The sequence below is a fragment of the Uranotaenia lowii genome, chromosome 1 (genome assembly GCF_029784155.1).
Source record: "Uranotaenia lowii strain MFRU-FL chromosome 1, ASM2978415v1, whole genome shotgun sequence".
Classification (NCBI taxonomy): Eukaryota; Metazoa; Arthropoda; class Insecta; order Diptera; family Culicidae; genus Uranotaenia; species Uranotaenia lowii.
The window spans coordinates 206,378,538-206,404,745 of NC_073691.1; the positions used below are offsets into that span (position 1 = coordinate 206,378,538).

Below are 26,208 nucleotides of genomic sequence, written 5' to 3' on the forward strand. Positions count from 1 at the left end.
CAAAATTGACAAAATTGACAAAATTGACAAAATTGACAAAATTGACAAAATTGAAAAAATTGACAAAATTGACAAAATTGACAAAATTGACAAAATTGACATAATTGACAAAATTGACAAAATTGACAAAATTGACAAAATTGACAAAATTGACAAAATTGACAAAATTGACAAAATTGACAAAATTGACAAAATTGACAAAATTGACAAAATTGACAAAATTGACAAAATTGACAAAATTGACAAAATTGACAAAATTGACAAAATTGACAAAATTGACAAAATTGACAAAATTGACAAAATTGTCAAAATTGTCAAAATTGACAAAATTGACAAAATTGACAAAATTGACAAAATTGACAAAATTGACAAAATTGACAAAATTGACAAAATTGACAAAATTGACAAAATTGACAAAATTGACAAAATTGACAAAATTGACAAAATTGACAAAATTGACAAAATTGACAAAATTGACAAAATTGACAAAATTGACAAAATTGACAAAATTGACAAAATTGACAAAATTGACAAAATTGACAAAATTGACAAAATTGACAAAATTGACAAAATTGACAAAATTGACAAAATTGACAAAATTGACAAAATTGACAAAATTGACAAAATTGACAAAATTGACAAAATTGACAAAATTGACAAAATTGACAAAATTGACAAAATTGACAAAATTGACAAAATTGACAAAATTGACAAAATTGACAAAATTGACAAAATTGACAAAATTGACAAAATTGACAAAATTGACAAAATTGACAAAATTGACAAAATTGACAAAATTGACAAAATTGACAAAATTGACAAAATTGACAAAATTGACAAAATTGACAAAATTGACAAAATTGACAAAATTGACAAAATTGACAAAATTGACAAAATTGACAAAATTGACAAAATTGACAAAATTGACAAAATTGACAAAATTGACAAAATTGACAAAATTGGCAAAATTGACAAAATTGGCAAAATTGACAAAATTGACAAAATTGACAAAATTGACAAAATTGACAAAATTGACAAAATTGACAAAATTGACAAAATTGACAAAATTGACAAAATTGACAAAATTGACAAAATTGACAAAATTGACAAAATTGACAAAATTGACAAAATTGACAAAATTGACAAAATTGACAAAATTGACAAAATTGACAAAATTGACAAAATTGACAAAATTGACAAAATTGACAAAATTGACAAAATTGACAAAATTGACAAAATTGACAAAATTGACAAAATTGACAAAATTGACAAAATTGACAAAATTGACAAAATTGACAAAATTGACAAAATTGACAAAATTGACAAAATTGACAAAATTGACAAAATTGACAAAATTGACAAAATTGTCAAAATTGTCAAAATTATCAAAATTGACAAAATTGACAAAATTGTCAAAATTGTCAAAATTGTCAAAATTGTCAAAATTGTCAAAATTGTCAAAATTGTCAAAATTGTCAAAATTGTCAAAATTGTCAAAATTGTCAAAATTGTCAAAATTGTCAAAATTGTCAAAATTGTCAAAATTGTCAAAATTGTCAAAATTGTCAAAATTGTCAAAATTGTCAAAATTGTCTAAATTGTCAAAATTGTCAAAATTGTCAAAATTGTCAAAATTGTCAAAATTGTCAAAATTGTCAAAATTGTCAAAATTGTCAAAATTGTCAAAATTGTCAAAATTGTCAAAATTGTCGAAATTGTCAAAATTGTCAAAATTGTCAAAATTGTCAAAATTGTCAAAATTGTCAAAATTGTCAAAATTGTCAAAATTGTCAAAATTGTCAAAATTGTCAAAATTGTCAAAATTGTCAAAATTGTCAAAATTGTCAAAATTGTCAAAATTGTCAAAATTGTCAAAATTGTCAAAATTGTCAAAATTGTCAAAATTGTCAAAATTGTCAAAATTGTCAAAATTGTCAAAATTGTCAAAATTGTCAAAATTGTCAAAATTGTCAAAATTGTCAAAATTGTCAAAATTGTCAAAATTGTCAAAATTGTCAAAATTGTCAAAATTGTCAAAATTGTCAAAATTGTCAAAATTGTCAAAATTGTCAAAATTGTCAAAATTGTCAAAATTGTCAAAATTGTCAAAATTGTCAAAATTGTCAAAATTGTCAAAATTGTCAAAATTGTCAAAATTGTCAAAATTGTCAAAATTGTCAAAATTGTCAAACTTACAAAATTGACAAAATTGTCAAAATTGTCAAACTTACAAAATTGACAAAATTGTCAAATTGACAAAATTGACAAAATTGACAAAATTGACAAAATTGACAAAATTGACAAAATTGACAAAATTGACAACATTGACGAAATTGACAAAATTGACAAAATTGACAAATTGACAAAATTGACAAAATTGACAAAATTGACAAAATTGACAAAATTGACAAAATTGACAAAATTGACAAAATTGACAAAATTGACAAAATTGACAAAATTGACAAAATTGACAAAACTGACAAAATTGACAAAATTGTTAAAATTGACAAAATTGACAAAATTGACAAAATTGACAAAATTGACAAAATTGACAAAATTGTCAAAATTGTCAAAATTGTTAAAATTGACAAAATTGTCAAAATTGTCAAAATTGTCAAAATTGTCAAAATTGTCAAAATTGTCAAAATTGTCAAAATTGTCAAAATTGTCAAAATTGTCAAAATTGACAAAATTGTCAAAATTGTCAAAATTGTCAGAATTGTCTAAATTGTCAAAATTGTCAAAATTGTCAAAATTGTCAAAATTGTCAATATTGTCAAAATTGTCAAAATTGTCAAAATTGTCAAAATTGTCAAAATTGTCAAAATTGTCAAAATTGTCAATATTGTCAAAATTGTCAAAATTGTCAAAATTGTCAAAATTGTCAAAATTGACAAAATTGACAAAATTGTCAAAATTGTCATAATTGTCAAAATTGTCAAAATTGACAAAATTGACAAAATGACAAAATTGACAAAATTGACAAAATTGACAAAATTGATAAAATTGACAAAATTGACAAAATTGACAAAATTGACAAAATTGAAAAAATTGACAAAATTGAAAAAAATTTACAAAATTGACAAAATTGACAAAATTGACAAAATTGACAAAATTGACAAATTTGACAAAATTGACAAAATTGACAAAATTGACAAAATTGACAAAATTGACAAAATTGACAAAATTGACAAAATTGACAAAATTGACAAAATTGACAAAATTGACAAAATTGACAAAATTGACAAAATTGACAAAATTGACAAAATTGACAAAATTGACAAAATTGACAAAATTGACAAAATTGACAAAATTGACAAAATTGACAAAATTGACAAAATTGACAAAATTGACAAAATTGACAAAATTGACAAAATTGACAAAATTGACAAAATTGACAAAATTGACAAAATTGACAAAATTGACAAAATTGACAAAATTGACAAAATTGACAAAATTGACAAAATTGACAAAATTGACAAAATTGACAAAATTGACAAAATTGACAAAATTGACAAAATTGACAAAATTGACAAAATTGACAAAATTGACAAAATTGACAAAATTGACAAAATTGACAAAATTGACAAAATTGACAAAATTGACAAAATTGACAAAATTGACAAAATTGACAAAATTGACAAAATTGACAAAATTGACAAAATTGACAAAATTGACAAAATTGACAAAATTGACAAAATTGACAAAATTGACAAAATTGACAAAATTGACAAAATTGACAAAATTGGCAAAATTGACAAAATTGGCAAAATTGACAAAATTGACAAAATTGACAAAATTGACAAAATTGACAAAATTGACAAAATTGACAAAATTGACAAAATTGACAAAATTGACAAAATTGACAAAATTGACAAAATTGACAAAATTGACAAAATTGACAAAATTGACAAAATTGACAAAATTGACAAAATTGACAAAATTGACAAAATTGACAAAATTGACAAAATTGACAAAATTGACAAAATTGACAAAATTGACAAAATTGACAAAATTGACAAAATTGACAAAATTGACAAAATTGACAAAATTGACAAAATTGACAAAATTGACAAAATTGACAAAATTGACAAAATTGACAAAATTGACAAAATTGACAAAATTGACAAAATTGACAAAATTGACAAAATTGTCAAAATTGTCAAAATTATCAAAATTGACAAAATTGACAAAATTGACAAAATTGTCATAATTGTCAAAATTGTCAAAATTGTCAAAATTGTCAAAATTGTCAAAATTGTCAAAATTGTCAAAATTGTCAAAATTGTCAAAATTGTCAAAATTGTCAAAATTGTCAAAATTGTCAAAATTGTCAAAATTGTCAAAATTGTCAAAATTGTCAAAATTGTCAAAATTGTCAAAATTGTCAAAATTGTCAAAATTGTCAAAATTGTCAAAATTGTCAAAATTGTCAAAATTGTCAAAATTGTCAAAATTGTCAAAATTGTCAAAATTGTCAAAATTGTCAAAATTGTCAAAATTGTCAAAATTGTCAAAATTGTCAAAATTGTCAAAATTGTCAAAATTGTCAAAATTGTCAAAATTGTCAAAATTGTCAAAATTGTCAAAATTGTCAAAATTGTCAAAATTGTCAAAATTGTCAAAATTGTCAAAATTGTCAAAATTGTCAAAATTGTCAAAATTGTCAAAATTGTCAAAATTGACAAAATTGTCAAAATTGTCAAAATTGTCAAAATTGTCAAAATTGTCAAAATTGTCAAAATTGTCAAAATTGTCAAAATTGTCAAAATTGTCAAAATTGTCAAAATTGTCAAAATTGTCAAAATTGTCAAAATTGTCAAAATTGTCAAAATTGTCAAAATTGTCAAAATTGTCAAAATTGTCAAAATTGTCAAAATTGTCAAAATTGTCAAAATTGTCAAAATTGTCAAAATTGTCAAAATTGTCAAAATTGTCAAAATTGTCAAAATTGTCAAAATTGTCAAAATTGTCAAAATTGTCAAAATTGTCAAACTTACAAAATTGACAAAATTGTCAAAATTGTCAAACTTACAAAATTGACAAAATTGTCAAAATTGACAAAATTGACAAAATTGACAAAATTGACAAAATTGACAAAATTGACAAAATTGACAAAATTGACGAAATTGACAAAATTGACAAAATTGACAAATTGACAAAATTGACAAAATTGACAAAATTGACAAAATTGACAAAATTGACAAAATTGACAAAATTGACAAAATTGACAAAATTGACAAAATTGACAAAATTGACAAAATTGACAAAACTGACAAAATTGACAAAATTGTTAAAATTGACAAAATTGACAAAATTGACAAAATTGACAAAATTGACAAAATTGACAAAATTGTCAAAATTGTCAAAATTGTTAAAATTGACAAAATTGTCAAAATTGTCAAAATTGTCAAAATTGTCAAAATTGTCAAAATTGTCAAAATTGTCAAAATTGTCAAAATTGTCAAAATTGTCAAAATTGTCAAAATTGTCAAAATTGTCAAAATTGACAAAATTGTCAAAATTGTCAAAATTGTCAGAATTGTCTAAATTGTCAAAATTGTCAAAATTGTCAAAATTGTCAAAATTGTCAATATTGTCAAAATTGTCAAAATTGTCAAAATTGTCAAAATTGTCAAAATTGTCAAAATTGTCAATATTGTCAAAATTGTCAAAATTGTCAAAATTGTCAAAATTGTCAAAATTGACAAAATTGACAAAATTGTCAAAATTGTCATAATTGTCAAAATTGTCAAAATTGACAAAATTGACAAAATGACAAAATTGACAAAATTGACAAAATTGACAAAATTGACAAAATTGACAAAATTGACAAAATTGACAAAATTGACAAAATTGACAAAATTGAAAAAATTGACAAAATTGAAAAAAATTTACAAAATTGACAAAATTGACAAAATTGACAAAATTGACAAATTTGACAAAATTGACAAAATTGACAAAATTGACAAAATTGACAAAATTGACAAAATTGACAAAATTGACAAAATTGACAAAATTGACAAAATTGACAAAATTGACAAAATTGACAAAATTGACAAAATTGACAAAATTGACAAAATTGACAAAATTGACAAAATTGACAAAATTGACAAAATTGACAAAATTGACAAAATTGACAAAATTGACAAAATTGACAAAATTGACAAAATTGACAAAATTGACAAAATTGACAAAATTGACAAAATTGACAAAATTGACAAAATTGACAAAATTGACAAAATTGACAAAATTGACAAAATTGACAAAATTGACATAATTGACATAATTGACATAATTGACAAAATTGACAAAATCAACAAAATTAGCAAAATTGACAAGATAAACAAAATTAACAAAATTGACAAAATTAACAAAATTAAAAAAAAAAATTGACAAAATTTACAAAATTGACAAAATTGACAAAATTGACAAAATTGACATGATTATCAAAATTGACAAAATTGACAAAATTTACAAAATTGACAATATTGACAAAATTGTCAAAATCGACAAAATTGACGAAATTGACAAAATTGACAATATTGACAAAATTGACAAAATTGACAAAATTGTCAAAATTGTCAAAATTGTCAAAATTGTCAAAATTGTCAAAATTGTCAAAATTGTCAAAATTGTCAAAATTGTCAAAATTGTCAAAATTGTCAAAATTGTCAAAATTATCAAAATTGTTAAAATTGTCAAAAATTTTAAACTTGTCAATGGACCCGAATGATAAAAGTTTCTTAATAAAAAAAATAAAAAAAATTGTCAAAATTGTCAAAATTTGAGTATATTGGACTCACTTTTAATTAGTTTTTTTTTTTGGTTGACAAACACTCCAACTGGGTGGAAAATTGTGGAAATTGAAATGTACCCAAAACTTTGTCTACAAAATCTGTCTCTTCCAATTAGTAAACATTACACAAAACCGATGCTCTTGGCCGTTGATTTCTGACCGCCTCCGAAGGCGGATGATTGGCAGGTCTTAAATATGTTGCTCACTCTTGTTTACTTGTTTGCTTAAGCCAATCAACATCGTCGTCGTAACTATTAAATACCATAATTTCCGAGAACTGTCAATCTCGTCTCCCAAGGAACTAATAATGCTTACCTTTCCCCAGTCATCTTCCGATCCGGCTGGTGGAATGGTGACAAGCCGATTCACCCAAGTGGCTTCTGCTCCTCCTATGAGTGGACCCATGTCCGGTATTCTACGTTTCTTCAAAACGTGTTTAACAGATTAATCAAAGATTGGTGCTGAGGGTTCGTAGAGCTAGTCTTCAGCCATTTGAAAATTCTGTTTTTTTCTATGAGCTATCAATTCTTCTGTAAAAGTCTATCTCTAACAACTGGATTTTTTAGAGCAAAGCACATTTGAACTAGTTTCTTATATAATTGATTGCATAACTGAAGGCGATTATCATATCAATAGGTTTTCATATTCACATAGCAATATGTCAATATGTATGCGCCTTCAAGTATGCAAATCCATTTATAGTTTAGTAAGTTCAAGTAAAACGTTAGGACATGAATGCCTGAAAATGTTTAACGACTTGAAATGATGATGGACATTTTTTTCACCTTACTGCTCAAAATAAGGCAAAAGGATTTACATTGGCTCTTCAATCTTCCACTAAGCAAAACCAATTTATGTGAAACTTTTTTGGAATGAGAGGTTCGCATTAAGCTTAAATGTTTTTGCAAACCTATTTTCAAAAAAAAAAAAAAGAATTTGTAAGGAAACTGTCTAGGCTTTTACGAGCTGAAAGCAAGAGTTGAGAGAGAATAAAAACAGCCAACAGTGAATTTCCTTGGGGGTTCCCTCGCAAAACAAAGCATTGAACTGCTTAGCTCAGCAAGAAAAGGCAACTGGTCATATTTCCAGAGATGTAGGGTACGTGGTGTTATTTTCGGTACAGTAACTCAATGTTGAAATAACCTTAAGCTAAGAAAGATTTTGACAGCCATTTGCAAAAACTTGTAGTGGAAAAATTTTCAAAGAACTAATTTAAATAGAATGATAAGACAAGATAGAATCTTATCCCTCTAAAGCTTACAAGAACTGCCTTACGCCAAGTCGAGCTACAAACTGGCAAAACTCAAACAAGCGTGGACGTCTTTGCTGCCCGAAAGGGGTTTTTTGTGTGTATTTTGTATTTTTTTTTTGCTTTTTGCATGGAAAAACTTCACTCTATTATTGTGCGAAGAAAATTAAACCGCAGATTCGGATACAGCGAAGATACGAGACCGTCTTGAGTATGGCCTCTTTGATAATAATAAACTATGAGAAAAACACGACTGGAAACAGCTTATAGTTTTGGTGGATTGGTTTTTTTTCCGGGATTCATCGCCTAGAGTTATTCATCCGATAGGGTAGCATTGATTTGACAGCATATCTAGATGGTTTTAAATATCATTTTTTAAATCTATTCAAATAAAAATCGACTCAGCTTTTCCAGGTCGCTGACAAAACGTTATTAAAAACTTGGCCCACAATGTTTGCTCGCCTGTTGAACCAACAAATATCAAGTCGGTAAAAAAACCCGACCACGTCACAAGCACTCAATTTTATCATTCTTGTCAAGTGAACACCGACGACATACACCTCGACATCGTCAATAATGCGGCGGCAGGTGAAAGAAGTGCGCTTGCATTGTTGGGGTGGAAGTCAAAGTTTTTTGGGCAAAAAGTTTTCCCACAGCACCGGAGAGAAAGTTTGTTCAAGCATATTCGTAGCCCACGGAGAATGGCAAATCTCAAAGCCGTCGTATGCCTCGTTGCATTCGGTTGTTTGAAAGCCAAAATCTCTTCCCATCGTTCCTTCCCCGGGAGTCAGATTTATGATTTTCCGAATACATGTGCATTAGGGTGTCCCAAAATTGCATAACTTCTGGGAATCTGGGGGCTCACCCTCAAAATGGTAGATTAGGATGTGCAGAACAAACTTTTGTATGGGGCCGACTGAAAAAAAATATGTTTAGAGGTTCCGCAAGCGCGATCTTTGAAAAAAGTCCACTTTCAAAAGATTTGATTTTAAATAAATTCTGGGTCCAAAAATTTTCATAAAATTTATATATTTTATATTTTTTTAATTTTGTTCGAGTTAAACACTACACGTAAAAAATAAAAAATGAACCAAATTTGAATCAAAATGTAAAACAAGCAAGCTATTTCCAAGAAAAAAAATTTTTTTGGTCCAAAAATTTTGAATTCAACTGACCAAAATGTGTACCAAGCGTAAAATATTTTTGATACCAATGCCATCAAAAGATGCGGATTTTTTGCACTTAAACTTTGTTGAACAAAGCATGTTGTTTGTATCATCGTGTGAAGAGCTATTTACGGTTCAATGCTTAATAAAAATCACAATTTAGGATATTTTTTATTTAATTTATCAAATTTGTCTTAATAAATACCTACTTTAAAATCAAAATACTTGCAAAAAAAGACTTGGGTGGTTTAAGGGAGTCATCAGAAGGCCATATGCCAAATTTGAGCGGAATCGGACAACAGGAAGGGGTTGCACTGAACCTCAAGTGTGAAAGGGATTCTGAGACATAGTGTTCTAAAGAAGCATAAAAAACTGGTTTTTTATCATACATTTTTGTCTTTCTCAATCGATTGCTTGTTTATGTAGATTTTATTAAAATTTCGATTAAGACTAACATTTCACCTGAAGACTGCAACTCGATTGGACTTAAAACAAAAAAGTTATGACTGTTCCAAGATTATATTTTTGTGGCAAATGGTCGTTTAACACACAATGAGTACATTTTACTCATTGCATTTTACAGGACAATTTGCCACAAAAATACAATCTTGGAACAGTCATAACTTTTTTGTTTTTAGTCCAATCGAGTTGCAGTCTTCAGGTGAAATGTTAGTCTTAATCGAAATTTTAATAAAATCTACATAATGAAGCAATCGATTGGTAAAGACAAAAATGTATGATGATAAACCAGTTTTTTATGCTTCTTTAGAACACTATGTCTCAGAATTCCTTTCACACTTGAGATTTTGTGCAACCCCTTCCTGTTGTCCGATTCCGCTCAAATTTGGCATATGGCCTTCTGATGACTTCCTTAAACCATCCAAGTCTTTTTTTGCAAGTATTTTGATTTTAAAGTAGGTATTTATTAAGACAAATTTGATAAATTAAATAAAAAATATCCTAAATTGTGATTTTTATTAAGCATTGAACCGTAAATAGCTCTTCACACGATGATACAAACAACATGCTTTGTTCAGCAAAGTTTAAGTGCAAAAAATCCGCATCTTTTGATGGCATTGGTATCAAAAATATTTTACGCTTGGTACACATTTTGGTCAGTTGAATTCAAAATTTTTGGACCAAAAATTTTTTTTTCTTGGAAATAGCTTGCTTGTTTTACATTTTGATTCAAATTTGGTTCATTTTTCATTTTTTACGTGTAGTGTTTAACTCGAACAAAATTAAAAAAATATAAAATATATAAATTTTATGAAAATTTTTGGACCCAGAATTTATTTAAAATCAAATCTTTTGAAAGTGGACTTTTTTCAAAGATCGCGCTTGCGGAACCTCTAAACATATTTTTTTTCAGTCGGCCCCATACAAAAGTTTGTTCTGCACATCCTAATCTACCATTTTGAGGGTGAGCCCCCAGATTCCCAGAAGTTATGCAATTTTGGGACACCCTAATGTGCATCCCTAACTCGACTACCATACGTTCCCGGGATACTTCTAGTACACGTGGTTGAATTACTTTACGGCCCAGACAGGAGTGTGCAATTGTTTTCTTTTGAATCCCTGTGGATGTCGTCGCATTGCAGCATTCAAGGGGTTCTGAAATTAAGATGCCATTTAAAGATTGCCTCTTCTCGCCCGAGTACAGGTGGGTATCTTTGTTCAGCTCAATTAATGCCTTCCAGGAAAAGGAAATTGGAACTAATTGTGTTGAATGCTGTGATTTACCACACATATTTTCGGTTTCCGAGAAAAGTTCTTTTTCGGCATTCCAAGCAAGATAAAAAAAACACTTTTCGGAACTGTTTCCAATTTTGTTGTTTTGTCTAATGAAAGGCATTTTATTTTACGATATCGAAATCTTGATCGATTCTTAACCCCATATTAATTTTATTGGTTTGTTTTGTCTAGCGTCACTGAAACGTGTAACTCTCTTTCTGTCTACTTGTTTTTTAACAGGAAAGGCCGCCGGTTGTTTATGTGTCACATGCTGGCCGTGGTGCTGATACCGATTTTGGCTGTGGTGCTGCAAAATGTCATCATCCTGCAGCAACAGATGGTCAAGTACGAAACCACCAAGCGGGTCGATGAAGAGGTAAGCTGCGTTAGTGTTGATCAATCTTCCTTTTTGCCTTTCTAACAGAAAGGTTTGGTTATCGGTCGATTTGAGAGATCATTAATTATGGGTCTTAGACATACCTTTATAGGTACCTATCGACTCAGCTCGACGAGTTCTGTTGATGTCCGTGGATTTGTATGTGCCATTTTAAAAATGTCTAGAACGTTTTTGCGAAACTGGGCTGCACAATTAAAATGATTTTAGTCTCAAAAGAATGCATTTTTTTTTCTACACAACCCTTTCAAAAACGGGAAAAAAACAAAATAGTTGAAACCGTTTTCTTTACCAAATACATATCATACTTATTATGGCATAAAAAAAAGTTGCTAGTGGCGCCTCGAAGCAGCAGCACCAGCAATCATTTATAAATTGAAGATAATCAAAATAAAAAAATAATATTTTTATTAACTCGAGAATTGAACCAAAACCCTTCAGATCCCAAGTTGCAAGCGCTATCCAATAAGCCATCGGCACGCTTGATTGAAAGCGGCTCAAACTCAAATAGGTAAAAGGCATTACTAAGACGCACCGTGGTCTGGGCAGTTTCTCAGTCTGCTGGGGCAAATACGGCAACAGTGTTTATATCTTACACTTCTTGCTTTTCAATGCAGCAAATGGCGGATGGGCGTTTCCTTCAGAGTCCGCCATGCCTATAGACATTATAATTTCATTTATGAAATTATAGTGTCTAAAGCCATGCCGGGTGTCAACAAAATGCAGAGCCGTACAGGAAACTGCGTTGGGGGGGAATTTATATGAAGATCTTATGACCCTCGTTTTTTTTACTCGTGTTGAAGAATGAATTTATGTTTTTTTTTTCATTTCTACATACTCATACATAATTTAGATTCAATTTCAGATGCAGAATTCAGATTCAGTTTTCAAATTCAGGATACAGGTTTAGGAATCAGAATTCAGGATTCAAAATTCAGAATTCAAAATTCAGATTCAGAACTCATATTCAGATTCAGAATTTAGATTCAGAATTCAGATTCAGAATTCAGATTAAGAATTCAGATTCAGAATTCAGATTCAGAATTCAGATTCAGAATTCAGATTCAGAATTCAGATTCAGAATTCAGATTCAGAATTCAGATTCAGAATTCAGATTCATTGAGATTGGAATTTTTCGTGTTTGAATATCTGAAATCATACTTATATGATTCAGAGGGAAGGAATCTATCATGTATATTCTATATTATTTTATATATTTCCAAATATAATTTAAACTCTGTTAGAAAGGCTCCAATCCACTGTTAAGTGTATTAAATCGGGTTTTTTATTTTGAAGTTCAACGCTTCCATGTTTCAATAATGTACGGATTGATTGCTGGTTTTGCCCTGAGGAACATCATAATTTCGACAACTCTTTTTGTTGAACTGCGCTAGAAATCGTATTAAAACCCGTTTAGGTACTTAACCCTTTAATGCATGACTTTTTTCTTGAGAAGGGAAAATTTTTTTGACTTATCAAATTGTCTTCATTCAATTCAAGAACATAATTTGAAATGATTTCATGATAAATGATAATATTTTTTATATATTTATAGTATGTTGTTTTAAAACAACATTGTGCACTCCATGGAGATTGATGGTTCCTTTCAAAGAAATGTATATAAAATAAAACAAATTGATTTTTTATCATTAAATTGAACATTTATTTGAGGGTACGTATATTATGGGTTATGATAACGATAAAAACAGTTGTTGGTGATTGTGTCGCAAAGTGATACTTGGCATTTCTCGCAAAATCTTTTTGTAAACCCTTTGCAACCGGAATATTTGCATCTTGCTTGCTTGTTTTTCCACATTGCCCAGTGAGAAGTTTGATCAAGTTTTACGTTTTGAGGTGGACCAGATTGAAATGGATCACGACGTACTCGTTTGAGAGGTTGGTCCTTCCGTGGGCGTCCTTTTTTTGGAAAGTTTTCACCGATCTTACACAAAACTTCAGCCAACTCAAACCTGAATTCCCGTAGCATAAGTATTTTGGTATTTTTCGGATCACGACGAATAACTTTCTTATAGACCAGCCAAGAATTGATGATTGCCATATCCAAAAAATGATAAAAAAGTCGAGTGGTCCATTTGCGACTCTTAAATGAAATTTTGTATCTACCAATCAAACTGTCGAGTAGGTCCACGCCGCCCATGTGCGCATTGTACTCCTGAACTGCTTTAGGACAAGGAATGGAAACTCGAACATGCTGTTTCTTATCAAATCGGCTTATAGTACCAACTGGCTCTGCTCCAACGTAAGAAGACAGCAAAGTGACTGGTTTATTGTCCTTCCATCCTACAACACTGATATCGATTCCTTCAATGTTACACGTTCTTTCTTCAAAATATCCTCTAGGAATCTCCTTTTTCATCAATTTTTGCTTATCCATAAGCTTACAATTTCGTAGACGATTAGTGCGCACTGTACCTAATGAATAAATACCTTCTTTCGCAAGGTATAATATCAGTGGGATAGACGTGTAGTAGTTATCAAAATACATTATGTGGTTCATATCTCTTGGAACATTCCGACACAATCGCACTACTACGTTTTCAGCTTCACCCAAATTTGGTTCTACCGAGGGTGACGATTTTGACCCAGATCCAGTAAAAATTTCGAATTTGTGGGCGAATCCATCCATTCCACAAAGAACGAATAATTTGAACCCCCATTTGTGGGGTTTATTTGGTAAATATTGCTTCATATATGAGCTCATTTTCGTGGCACACATTTGCTCATCTACTGAAAGCTTCTGCTCGAAAGGTAACTGACCGAATCGTTCGTTGAAATGGTGAATCAATGGTCGAACTTTGGCTAGTCGATCGAATTGTGGATGATCTTTAGGTAAAATTTCATCATTATTCGTAAAATGGAGATTTGATCGAATGCGCTCAAAATCATTCAAACACATGGCTGACCTTATTGGTTCATATCCAAAAGACGCATTCCAATAAGAACGTACATTTGAGCAATTCATGACTGAACTATAAACGAGAATACCAACAAATTTATCTAATTCAGATGTGTGCATTGAAAATGTGTTGGCAATATTCTTTTGCATGGCATACAAATTGCTTTCATCAACAATTTTTTGTTTGATTTCGGGTCCAAAAAAATAGGAAAAAAACTCGTAGGGGGTTTTACATCCCAATAACTCGACAGGAATACTACCTTGAGGGCCAAATTTCAGATCACTTTGGTTGAGTATAAGATTTTTTTTGAGCCACTCTACATCCAAAGGTTTCTTCCGATTTGGTTTAGAGGTACCTGGTGTCTTGCGTCCATCGATGACTTGTATATCTATCTCGTCCTCTTCAGTATCATCATCCGTAGAACAATAATTTGCGTCGTAACATGCCTGAAGTTGCTCATAGTCTGGATCAGAGTCAGAATCATCGAATCCATCTTCCGAATCTGATAAATTCTCTAAATATTTCTGCAGTTCTGTATCACGCATCCTTTAAATAGAGAACAAGAAAAGCATATGTGACACGTTTTAGACATTTGTCAATGAATCTCAATGGAATGCATAATGTTGTTTTAAAACAACATAATAGTTTCTGCTTATAAAATCGAACTATGGTGTTTTTCGTTCAAATCATCTACCAAATCACGTTTTTGAAGTTAAAACAAACAATTTGATATATTTTTGCCATTCTTACCTGCTGAATTGAACAAATACGTTGCACTTTACGTAAGGGAAAAAAATGTTTTCTGCGGATCACAATTTTTCGGCACTTTAAGTGAATTATCTCTGATGTAAACAACAAAAAAGTGCTGCCAGTGCCTCAGCTAAGCGTGTTTTAATCTCAAAAATAACTTTTGAGTATAAATGATATGAAAATTTTCAATACTTTCAAAGATATTTCAGTTTTAATTAGTGTTGTTTTAAAACAACACTATGCATTAAAGGGTTAAGGGTGTCCACGATGAAATTGCCACACTATGAAATTGCTCTAACTTTTTTTACCGTACACTCAGAAATAAATAAAATATCAAACAATTAATTTTTAGGTATTTTCACGTTTCTCCCTCTTTACGCACACGGATATTTCTCATGGTGTAATTACTGGGATATTTCTCACTGAGAAATATTTCTGCGATTAAAATTTATGCATTGAGAAATGGGATGATTGTTATGGAAGCGACATCTGGTGGTCAGAAATAAAGTTTGAGCCGGGACGTAAAGGCAAACGCTTAAAGCAGAAATAATCAGAAAAAGCAAACGAAAATCGTTTGATTTTCGTATGAGTTCTATGGTCAATGTGCATTATTGACCATAGCATACAAAACAAATGCACTTTCCCTTTAATAATTCTTTTCTGCTATAGATTCCATCCTTTTCAAAGATGATTCACAAATTCGAAAAGAATGGAATCTGCATGCAGTCAAGTTGAGCGGCATTTTGCAACTGAAGAATCTAGCACGTGCTCATACCCGTTGAGTTGGGACTCAAACGCACAAATCACAAAGCGTTTGTTTGAACAAAATAATATTTCGGTTATTAAATTTTATGCATTGGATCATTACACGCCAAGAAATTATTCGGGTGCATAAATTTAAATAACTGGAATTGTTATTTTTTAATATTTCTGGATATTAATGTCAGTCAAATGTCAGAGTAATTAAAACATAATATTTTTAATATTTTTTAAATTTCTGAGTGTAGGGTAGAATTTAATCAAAAATTTGGGTGGATTTAGTGCATTGTTTATATCCTGCAAGTTTTAAAGTCCTGTGATCAAAACTCGCGGAAATGAAGTCGAAAGAACAGCATCATGCGCATTAATAACGAGAAAAAGAATCTCTCGCATCGTTCCATCGCTAAAACTTTGAGAATCGCGAATTCCACGGTGTCGCGAGTGATTAAGCGGCTCGAGGAACGATTGACCACCGATCGGACACCCAGAAGTGAAGAAAAAAGTATTCCGCACAATACCAAAAATCACAACTGCGTAGTTGGGGCCTTCAACCGAAACCCCAACGCCTCCGTTCGGAATGTGGCTAAAAGGCTGCACCTAAGCCGAAATTTTGTCCAAAAGGCCAAAATTAAGAATGGGCTTCGAACGTACGAGGTACAAAAGGCTCCTTATCGTGACGAGAAGCAGAACAAATCCACCAAACCTGAAACATATGTGAAGGCCGACTTCAAACAGATCCCAGGCATCCTGTTTTTCGCGGCCAAGGATAAGTTCATCGTTCCGGAACATGTCCGAACTCAGAAGATGTCCAAATTTACGAATAAATTCTTGGTTTGGCAAGCCACCTGCACGTGCGGGAAGCGGAGTGCACCTTTCGTGACCCAGGACACGATGAACGAACAGGTGTACATGAAAGAGTGCCTCCAGAAGCGGCTGTTTCCTCTCCTGAAGGCCCACAACGTCCCAACAATCTTCTGGCCGGATTTGGTCTCATGCCACTACAAAGGACGTGTTGAAGTGGAATGCGGAAATAAGGTCAATTTCGTGCCGAAAATGTTCAACCCTCCCCAAACTCTGGAGCTCCACCCCATCGAGAAGTACTGGGCGATTATGAAGCAGCATCTTCTTAAACGACCTAAGGTAGTGAAAACAGTCGAGGAACTGAAGAAAGTATGGGTTTACATAGAAAAAACGGTTGTTTCGATCAAATTGTCTGTCTTCTGGTCGCTACCAACTTCGATTTTGCGCTTCTAATTCCCACCAGTAGATGGCGGATAGTTCGGTGATTGTTACCGGGCGTTCGCCGGACAGCAAGCAAGCTGCTGTCGATAGGGATTGGTTTCGAGCGAACTCTCCGGATGAACTATGTGGCGGAGATCCAATTCTAAACGCCAACTTCCAGCTTCTACAAATACTTTCCAGGTTGGTGAACCTGAATGCCGGCTCCTTCGCGCTCGCGAATCTTCCGGAATCGACGAAGCTAGTCCGGATGATTTGGAAGCTTCTACTTACCCTTTTTTAGGGGTCCTTTTGTGCCGTTTTCTCTTGTTTGGTGAGGCTGTTCCCAGATTGTGAGCTGTCAGAATAGAAAAAAGAGGATCCTAGTTGCCTTTCTAGCTTGGATGTCGGCAATCTAACTAACCAGGTTGCTGCCGGTGTGGTTTCCCTGTTCAGCGTGGCTTTCCGTGCCTTTAGCGTGCGAGCTAGCAGAATCGAAACAAGGAAATTGACTTTTTTTTATTACATACCCAAGTAACCATAAGCACTAAAATCTAGCACCAATTCTGCTCTAGCGTCAGCTATAGAGCTTGATTCTGTGCATCATTTTAGCACTGTGAGCCAGGTTTGGCGAAATTAACTGCTGCTTTAGTGCAGAAACTGGTATAACCATATAAAAGCACTGTTATAGCATTGGTTGATGCTATAGCGTTGGCGGGCAAAATGCTGGGAAAATGCAAATGGCGTTCAAATGAGGTTCGACCATGCGGAAAAAAATATTTTTCGGATTTTTGTTTGGTTCCATTTTTCTGCCATGATACTTAATTTGTAATTATTTTTATATTCGCTTATGCATATTGAGAAGATCTCTCGGATTGAATTTTCTACATGATATTTTTTTTTATTTTTCAGCTGATAATCTGGAATCGAACTCATGACATATATGGCTCTGACATTTGACATTGACTTTGCCTGTGAACCTATCAGGTCCGCGTTTAATCTATGAAAAAAAGACCTATTTGAATCAAATTTCTAGCAACCGGTGCCCTAAATTTGCATTGATTCAGCATCAATCAATGCTTATGTGCTTTGGCCTAATGCCACTGTAGTGCTTACATAGTGCTTAAAAGCATTAAAACAAGCTTGTGTGATGCCAATTTAATGCTTAGAAAATATAGCATTTGTTATTCTGATTTAGAGCAATGTTGCATTTCAAAAGCATAGTGCAAAGCTGATAAAATGCTAGTTGCATTTTAAAACGGTGGTATAATTCTAAAATGATGCAGCATAGCACTCGAAGGGCTGTTGTAATGCAAAATTGCACTTGACGTGCTGATATAGTGTAATTTAGCCTTTGAATGCTGGTGTAAAGCTATAAAAATGCAAAGCTTTAGTGCTTATGGTTACTTGGGATACCACTTACCAAGTTGCTGCCGGCGATGTTTTATCGATACTTCTAACGCGGCCACCCTTTTACAGCGACTGGGAAAAATTTTCCGCGGCAGCAAATTTTCTGCCGTTCTAGCACTTGGCACCAAAAACCTCACACTCGATGGAAGTGCGGTGTCAGTTGTTGGCTTCTTGCTTGATACGCATTGCTTTAGGGTCAAGTTTTCTTGACGGTAACGAATACAGGGTTGGTCAACGTTTATGTTGCTTCACACACAGCACACGGGAAAAATTACTATTGACAATATTTTGTATGATTTGTACGGAATTTGATCAAACATGATATTGTTTCCGTATCGGGGTAGACAAGTTACAGAATATTTAATCAGTTGCCAGTTGGCCAGGTATGGCCAGGCTCCATGGCGGAAAAAGAAAGAGAGCTCTCCACAGAAGGAGGAAGTTCCTGTACCGAAGGCAATGAAGGAAGCGATGACAGAAATGGAGGCTTTGACTAGCCTGGTTTTGAGCAAGCAAAACATTCATAAGAAGGTCAAGGACAAACTTGTAAAAGCTATGGCTCTTTTTACAAAGGCAAACCAAGCAATCCTAGAGATGGTAAGAGTGTTAAATGGCAGCGCAACTAGTAGAGGAACAGAGGCGGAGAAGCCCTCTAAGGCGAATGTCAGTCGCTCGAAACGGATCGATGCCTTCGTTCAAACGGTGAGGAATGAGCTTATCGATCCAAGAAACTCCGAGAGATTGAAGAGGAAACGACGGTCGCCAGGTGATCCAAGACCTGGCATCCTAAAGAAAAGGGCTCGAGACCCAATGGTTCGACAGGACCCTGGCCAAAAGAAATCGGAGAATCGCGTACGTGTTTGTGGTGATTATAAACAAACAGTGAATCCTCAATTAAAAGTGGACCAGCACCCGTTGCCAACGATAGATGAGCTGTTTGCGTCGCTCGCCGGAGGATCAAAATTTTCCAAAATTGATCTTGTCCAGGCGTACCTGCAGATGGAGGTTGCACCCGAAGATAGAGAAATTCTAACTCTGAATACGCACCGCGGACTTTATCGTCCGAATCGACTGATGTACGGCATATCATCAGCTCCGGCAATCTGGCAGCGCCAAATCGAAACGATCTTGCAAGGCATTGAAAGAATAAGCGTTTTTCTCGACGACATTAAAGTAACAAGTCCTACCGATGCGGTACACCTGAGTCGTCTTGAGGAAGTTCTGCGTCGATTACTTACATTCGGGTTAATCAAAAAAAGTGCGAATTTTTCACCGATTGCATCCAGTACTGTGGGTATCTCATCGATCGAGAAGGTATCCACAAAATTCCCAAAAAAGTCGAAGCAATCCAAAATATGAGATGAGGTTCGATCCTTCGTCGGCCTAATTAATTACTACGGGCGTTTCTTCGAAAATTTGAGCACAGTGCTGTACTCGCTCAACAACCTACTGAAAAAGGAAGTTGACTTCAAATGGACCAATGAGTGCGAAAGTCCTTCCGAATCGTCAAGGAGAGAATGCAGGCAGACAACTGCCTCGTACACTACTCACCGGATCTGCCTTTGCTGCTGGCAACCGATGCTTCTTCTTACGGCGTCGGAGCGGTGCTCAGCCACATCTACCCCGATGGCAGCGAACGCCCGATACAATTCGCTTCGCAGACGTTGAATCGCACTCAACAGGCTTACATGCAGGTGGACAAAGAAGCTTACGCCATAGTGTTCGGTGTGAAGAAGTTTTTCCAATACATCTACGGTAGAAACTTCACTCTACTGACGGACAATCAAGCTGTTTCGAAGATCTTCAACGAGAACAAAGGTCTTCCTGTAATGTCCGCGCTTAGAATGCAACACTATGCCACCTTTCTACAATCGTTCAAGTACGAGCTACGATTCCGCAAGTCAGTGGACCATGCCAATGCGGACGCGCTGTCCAGAATGCCAGTGAAGCGGTCGGATCCTGAAAGCGAGATCGAGGAGTCCGATGTCGTTGAGCTGAACCAGATCGAAACTCTTCCACTGACCACTTCGGAACTCTCCCAGGCAACTGCTGATGATAAGTCGGTGAGTACACTTATCCAAAGGTTAAAATACGGGAAAATTGTTAATGCCAAAGACAGATTCGGGGTTGACCAAACAGAATTCTCGCTGCAAAAAGGTTGCTTGCTCCGAGGCATTCGAGTGTACATACCGGATGTTCTCCGACAGCGAGTGTTACAAGAACTCCACTCTACACACTTCGGAGTTACTAGGACGAAATCGCTGGCAAGAGGTTATTGTTGGTGGAGTAGTATGGACCGCCAAATCGAAGAATTGATCTCGAATTGCGCCGAATGTCAATCTGTCAGACCAGATCCCTGGAAGGCCAAACCGCACTGCTGGGAGCCTGCCACCGAACCTTTCCAACGGGTTCATGCGGACTTTGCCGGTCCATTCATGGATACTTACTTCTTCATATTGGTGGACTCCTACACCAAATGGCCCGAAATAAGAGTTTGTCGATCCATTACTGCCGAGAGTACCGAAAACATGTGCCGTGAGATCTTTAGTACTTTCGGAATCCCTTCGGTCTTCGTTAGCGACCATGGTGTACAATTTACGGCCGAATCCTTCCAGCTGTTTTTGAAACGAAATGGCATCGTGCACAAGATGGGAGCCCCGTACCATCCTGCTACCAACGGGCAAGCAGAACGCTATGTACAGACCTTCAAGCAAAAACTGAAGGCCCTCAAGTGTCCGAGGTCGTAGATCAACTTGGAACTTGCGAATATCCTGCTGACGTACCGAAAAATGTTACATCCCTCTACTGGTCAGTCCCCGTCGATGATGATGTTCGGTCGTCAAATCCGTTCTCGTCTCGATTTGATGCTACCGAAAGCTTCCGAAGAAGATCGACCGAATTTAGTCGTGCGACAGTTTGCAGATGGCAACCGAGTCCGTGTACGAGATTTCCTGTCGAACAATAAGTGGCAGTTCGGAAGAGTTGTTTCTAAGTTGGGAAAATTACGGTACACTGTCCGACTCGACGATGGAAGAATATGGGAGAGACATGTTGATCACATCTGCGGCGTAGGTGAACATCTGCCGTTGAAAACCAATCAACCGAGTACAAGCTATCAACGAGCCCTACCAAATCCTGTGACAACTATTCCATCGAATCCTGCTCCTGATGTTGGCAATTCTGTCGACAATCGTCCGAAGATTCCTGATCCAGCGGATATTGGAAGTCTACCAGAACCAGCGACCGAGGTCGTTGTTGACGACACTTCCGCACGACGACGACGCAGAGATGTGAGTCGTTGTGTTCGAGCGAGGAGGCGAAGCGTGCGATAGGGCGAGGCGAAAAAGAGCACGGGACGGGGGCAATGAATGGCAATGGGGTCAGAGCAGGTCGTAAAATAAATGACCATTTTCACTCAGCCATTAGTTCGCGAACGCATCATAGCGATCCCAAAATTTCAACGATCGTTTGCCAAAGTTTGGTGATATGTTCCATCCATCTAAACGGAACAGGAATCATCGCCATTGAAGGATTCCATAGAAAGGAAAATCCAGTCTTAAGCTGGAATAGATTGGAACTCCAGGACCCCGCTGTTTCGGATTGATTTTTAATCAACCGAGCCCTGAGAGCGCCACAGCGCTCTACCACCTCAACCGACCGCCGTCGGTGTTACTCAATTCCGTACCTGGTTCAGCACCCAAGGTGGGGCCAGGTACGACGTCGCCACGCGCTCCGTTCATCGTTGAAGGACCTAGTGCGCCACCGATAACATCGACCGACCGCCGCCGGTGCTACTTACCCTCGTACCTGATTCAGCACCCAAGGTGGGGTCAGGTACTCAGCATCTACGCCGCTTGCTTGCCGTCCAAGGACCATCAGTGCCCGGTTCAGCACCCAAGGTGGGACCGGGTACAACAACACGACCCGCTAGAGCCAGCCAGCTTCCAAGCCGACCTCACTGAACCCGAGTTCGACGTCAAGGAAGGAATCAGTACACGGAATAAGGTTAGCTAGCTAAGTTAAGAAAGTGCTGGGTGATCAAAACTGCATCATTAAACGGTACAGAACTTTATCTGAGGAGTTTTCTTTAGCTCTCCCGAACTTCCCTGCAACTTAGTTTGTGTAAGCTTGCCAATCCTAGGGATTATTAGAGGTTCATCGCAAATCTGCCGATTTTTTTTTTTATTTATTTGGTTGGATTTTAACTTCTTCAAGTCATTCATCCCTTTAAAAAAAAATCTGCCGATTGGCTAACAGCCAGTCTTACAAAAGCTATCGGAATAAAAACGTGTTTTAGAGAAGTCCGATTCTTTTACTTATATCCGCGAAATCTCCACCGATTCTGTCCATTTACCCACGGTCACAACACATCCACTCTCCATTAAGAATCAACAATTTGGTATTAAACCTGTGGTAAAACTATCAGATACAGGTTAACATTTTATTAACGTCCCTTTTCAGATCCGCATGACCATCAACATCACCAGCATGATCCGGGCGGTTCAAACAGAGCGCAAGCTACTGACGTACTACGCTCTAACACGGAAAAATCACTCCAACGTGCTGGCGGCCATGGACGAGACGGACCGAACGCTGACCCGATTGCTAGGCCGCCGCCAGGAGTGGAACATCGAGTTCGACGGCACCCTCAATCAGACCATTGCCGGCGACCTAAGGTACTTTGTTAGATGTGTTGCACTATGGTTGTACAACCTCTTTTGTTAAAGGAGCTCTATGTCTGTCATTTTAAGCGAAACGAGGAACTTAATGCTCAGGTTAGTTTTTTTTATCACCCAAAATACATATGTTTGTTAAACTAATAGAGTTTTCTGTTCAACAGTTCGCCATCCCCTGTGGAAAATATAAGCGTTTCCATAGGGCCGTACTTTGAGCCCTACAATAATCTCAACAGACATCTGATCAATCAAATCAGTCAGAGTGTTGGATTTTCCATCAGTGGTGTCGTTTGGCGGTAGGATTACAAATTATTAACTCATTTGCTATTCTTAAGTGTATCGTTTTTCCCTACAGTCAATTGGTGGTCTATAAAAACGCCATCGAATCGGTTGAAAACATTAACATCGCCTCCATCCTGGTGCTTCAGTTCATCAAACGGGGTCGATTGAGCTTGGACGATTTCTCTCAGTTCGTGCGGCGCGATACGGCTGCCATGGACCATCTGCGTTCGGCGGAAAATTTCATGACCAACATTATGATCTCGAAGAGCTCCGAATTTCTGGTGCTGAAGAAGTGGCGCCAGCGGGTGCTAGTAAACTCGTCGATCGACGAGCAAGAGGATGCTCTCGTTGAGTACTACCGGGCCGTGAATACGTTCATCGAGGATATGAACGAACTACAGGCTGCCACCCAGTCGGCAATCATCGACACAGTGGACGGGGAAATGCGATCGGCGAAGCTGTTGCAGACGGTTTCCATTGGTTTGGTACTCTTGATACTGGCCATCAGTCCATTGCTAGTGCTGATGATTAAGAGTTCGACGAACACTATTCAGGTAAGAGGTTGATTATTGTTTTGACGAATTACGCTTCGAAAAACAAATTTGAACATTTTTTTTAGGACTTTTCCAAGCTGTTGGTGAGTAGAACGTTGGAGCTGCGTTGTGAGAAGGGTAAAGCCGATAGGTTGCTGTACCAGATGCTCCCGCCGATAGTTGTTCGACACCTGAAGCAGCAGCGCCAAGTACCAGCCGAGACGTTCGATTCGGTGACAATCTTCTTCAGCGATATAGTGGGCTTTACGAACATTTCAGCCGTCAGCAGTGCAATGGAGGTGGTCACCATGTTGAACACGCTGTATCGGTTGTTCGACTCGATCATTCTCAAGTACGATGTTTACAAGGTAGGGTGGCTGTTGCACCAGTAAACGTTGTGGAGCCTTCCTTCAACACTTTTCGATCTTTACAGGTGGAGACGATCGGCGATGCGTACATGGTAGTTTCGGGTCTTCCTCAACGGAACGGTGACAAACATGCCGGTGAAATTGGCATGATGTCCCTGGATCTACTGTGTGGAGTTTCCGGTTTTATCATACCGCACATGCGGAACCACACACTCGAAATACGAATCGGTATCAATAGTGGTCCCTGCGTAGCTGGAGTCGTCGGAACGACTATGCCTCGTTATTGCCTGTTTGGGGATACCATCAATACGGCCTCTCGGATGGAGTCTACCGGGGAACGTGAGTCGCCTTTTTGCAGTTTCAAAGATGACGAATATATTGCCTTAAAATTCCATTTTAGCCATGAAAATTCACGTATCGGAAAACACCAAAGCAATTCTGGACAAAATCGGAGGGTTCAAGATCAAGCTTCGGGGAACGATCGAAGTCAAGGGCAAAGGAACGATGGATACGTTCTGGCTGCAGGGGCATACGATTTACGAACATCTTTCGCCGGACACTGTGATGCCAATCTACAAACCGTACGTTGTCACGGAACCGGAGTTTATGCAAATTATTGGTTAGGACAGGAACTAGATAATTATTTTCAACTGTTTAGCTCCCTCCATAATGATCCAATGTTGTTGTGAATCCACTTTGGGTTGCTCATATTGGCTTAGCTAAAAATAGATTTTTTTTAGAACGCGCACATGATACAGTTGGCAGCTGAGCGAGTACGAAAAGCGGTGGTCTAAGTCATTTTGTACCTGAGCAAGTTGATGTAAATTTTTAAGATACAAAACAAACAGACTCGAGAAGTTTATCATCCTTAACATTTTGTACATTTTGCTCTTGTAGAAGCATGCTCATAGAAACAAATCAATGGTGAAATCTAGACATTAAATAAAGCGGTAAATATTGTTGTTGAAATGATAGAAAAAAAATTAAATTTTATAAAGGTTAAAAAAAAAACATCTGAAAAGGACGTTTTCTCAGTCGTCAATTAGCTTTTCTTCTTAGCCAAAGATAGTTTTATCGTTTTATGCAATAAATTTGAACAGAAATAGCGCAGTGAAGAATCGGCTGCACTTTCATTTTTCCTCTATTTCTTTATTGTTAGTTATTTGAATTAATAACCGAATCATTCAAATGAATACATGGAATTTAAAATAACATTGTCTTAACAAGCAGAAGTAGGGAAAATAGATGTAGCTAAAAGCACTAAAAGTGGTTAAAATACCAAAACCGAGCAAATCCGTTGTTTTAAAAAAAAACCAATTGATTACGAACACAACAATTCCTATTAAGAATGTAGAATCGGGGAATGAATATGAAAATGAGACTTATTCAACCAACAAAGAACCAAGAAATCGTCCTTCGCCAAAGTGTTGTATGCTTCGGGTCCAAACGCATGGGATTTTTTTTATGATTGAGATGGTGCGATAAGGAAAGTTGTGTGAATTAGCTTAAATAATCATGTCGAAATTGAAGATCCCTGTATGGCAAGTGTGTAGTTGTACAGCCGAATAAAAAGAAGAAAAAAAATCCACTACATGAGTGTGAAAGTTACATTTTGCCATTTTTTCTATATACATATCACAAATAAAAAAATCTTGTACGATTTCTCAATTTTATCAGTTTTTATCATCTATATCAGTTTTTTCATCATTTGTTTGTTTTGTCAGTTTTGTCATTTGATTAACTTTTATCATTTTCGTCATCTATGAGATTTTTGTCATTTCTGCCAATTTTGTCATTTTTTGTCAATTTTGTCATTTTTGTCATTTTTGTCATTTTTGTCATTTTTGTCATTTTTGTCATTTTTGTCTTTTTTGTCATTTTTGTCATTTTTGTCATTTTTGTCATTTTTGTCTTTTTTGTCTTTTTTGTCTTTTTTGTCTTTTTTGTCTTTTTTG

At 35.3% G+C, this 26,208-nt stretch overlaps 1 protein-coding gene across 5 annotated transcripts in view; it reads left to right on the forward strand.

Moving 5' to 3' along the window:
• Window positions 1-25,822, forward strand: part of LOC129739750 (uncharacterized) — a 54,622-nt gene extending 28,800 nt beyond the window's left edge. For 4 of the 5 annotated variants that reach the window (XM_055731260.1, XM_055731265.1, XM_055731263.1 and 1 more), the window contains 8 exons: window positions 11,189-11,324; window positions 22,856-23,070; window positions 23,122-23,169; window positions 23,235-23,366; window positions 23,426-23,906; window positions 23,972-24,253; window positions 24,319-24,592; window positions 24,654-25,822. In XM_055731260.1, coding sequence (XP_055587235.1) covers window positions 11,189-11,324; window positions 22,856-23,070; window positions 23,122-23,169; window positions 23,235-23,366; window positions 23,426-23,906; window positions 23,972-24,253; window positions 24,319-24,592; window positions 24,654-24,877 — 1,792 coding nt within the window. In that variant the 3' untranslated portion in view covers window positions 24,878-25,822. The remainder of the gene's footprint in view (window positions 1-11,188; window positions 11,325-22,855; window positions 23,071-23,121; window positions 23,170-23,234; window positions 23,367-23,425; window positions 23,907-23,971; window positions 24,254-24,318; window positions 24,593-24,653) is intronic. The other variant, XM_055731264.1, reaches the window with a different exon arrangement.
• Window positions 25,823-26,208: the final 386 nt, after the last annotated feature.